This window comes from Sinocyclocheilus rhinocerous, unplaced genomic scaffold (assembly GCF_001515625.1).
Source record: "Sinocyclocheilus rhinocerous isolate Xijiao unplaced genomic scaffold, SAMN03320098_v1.1 C36618448, whole genome shotgun sequence".
NCBI lineage: Eukaryota > Metazoa > Chordata > Actinopteri > Cypriniformes > Cyprinidae > Sinocyclocheilus > Sinocyclocheilus rhinocerous.
The window spans coordinates 1-1,384 of NW_015783952.1; the positions used below are offsets into that span (position 1 = coordinate 1).

A 1,384-nucleotide genomic window follows, 5' to 3' on the forward strand; every position below is an offset into this window, starting at 1 on the left:
AAATAGTTCTTGTATTCTGTCACAGCACACTTACTCGTACACAGCTGTGATGATCTTCTTTTGAGGACCATCTTCAGTTATGTCCATCTTGAAGATGCGGGAGCTCTCTGGGTCCTCAGGTACGTCTGCGCTGGACAGAAACCAAAGCCTCATCGTGATGTAAAGAAACTTTCTGCCTAGGAGGACAAGAGATGTTCAATTCCATGTCTGACTGCTGGTCCATTAGGATCTGCCACACTGATCTAATGTTGGGTTCACTGGGTCATTCCTTCTTTGTAGTATATTTTCATGTTCCTATATATGAAAATATATTGAAAAATCATAAAAACAGTATCATAGTTAAATGAACATAAGGTGAAATTTAAATTATTTTACTGCTAACTTCTAACATAACAATCTGGCCATTTATGAGGAAATATTTCAGGCACCCCGTCCCCCCCACACACACATTTTTAAAAAATAAAAATGTGACCTTTAAATTCTCAAATGGCTCAGTTTAGCCCAGTTTTTCCATTCTTATAGGTTCCTTTGAAGTTATGGTTAATCATTTCTTGCTATTGTGTTGATAAAGTTATGGTTAATCTTTGAAGTGTCTGAGTTTAACCAGAGAGAATATTTCTGGAAGTCTGCTTTATCCTTAGAAATCCCTTAAGTTACAACACAAGTGCATTTAAAAAAAGTTATAGACTTCAAAAGATTCTGCATAACAGGAATGAACAGACTCACTGCTCTGGTCAAAGAATACAGACACATCCTCAGGCAGCAGAAATATAATGTCATCGAGGGAAATCGCAAGATGTCTTTGTTGGGCCTCTGACAGAGTTTTACACTGCTTTCTGACACGGTCAACAGCCTGTAAACAGCACAAAAAAGTGTTTTATAGGTCTTATATGACTTAAAATGTTTGCCAAACCAGTAATTTACTGTAATCAACTAACCTCTTTTGACATCACACTTCTCAATTCATTAAACTTGCCTTTGGAGAGCATACTAGACACATGGACTGCCGCCTATGGAGAGAGATGTCAGTCATAATCACAATTTAGTGCTTTATTGGTGATAAACAGATATATCTGCCAAGCTGCATTTAACCAAAATTGAGTAATCAGCATGCAAAATAAGCATTCATTTCATTTCTGAAACGCTTTTGCTGTGAAATCTCATTAGCTGTAATTAAATGGAATTATTTATGTATATGTAGCTGCCACATAAAAAACAGTGTTATTTCAGTATTATAATTGTTATTTACTATTATAATTTTTTTTCATTAATATTTTGAATTCTTTTATTTTTTCTGTTTTCATTTTAAATTTAGTTAATGTTTTAGTATTTTTTTGTGTTAATGTCTATATATAGGGATGCACCGATACCGATACTGGTATCG

The 1,384-nt window shown here is 34.6% G+C and overlaps 1 protein-coding gene across 1 annotated transcript; it reads right to left on the bottom strand.

Annotated features, from left to right (window-relative positions):
* Nucleotides 1–30: 30 nt before the first annotated feature.
* On the bottom strand, nt 31–1,010 carry LOC107736297 (uncharacterized protein C2orf47 homolog, mitochondrial-like; the record flags this gene model as incomplete). The annotated part of the gene is made up of 3 exons (XM_016547748.1): nt 31–176; nt 727–853; nt 939–1,010. Coding segments are annotated over 3 exons (345 nt in total), but the record flags the coding sequence as incomplete, so codon positions are not given.
* Nucleotides 1,011–1,384: the final 374 nt, after the last annotated feature.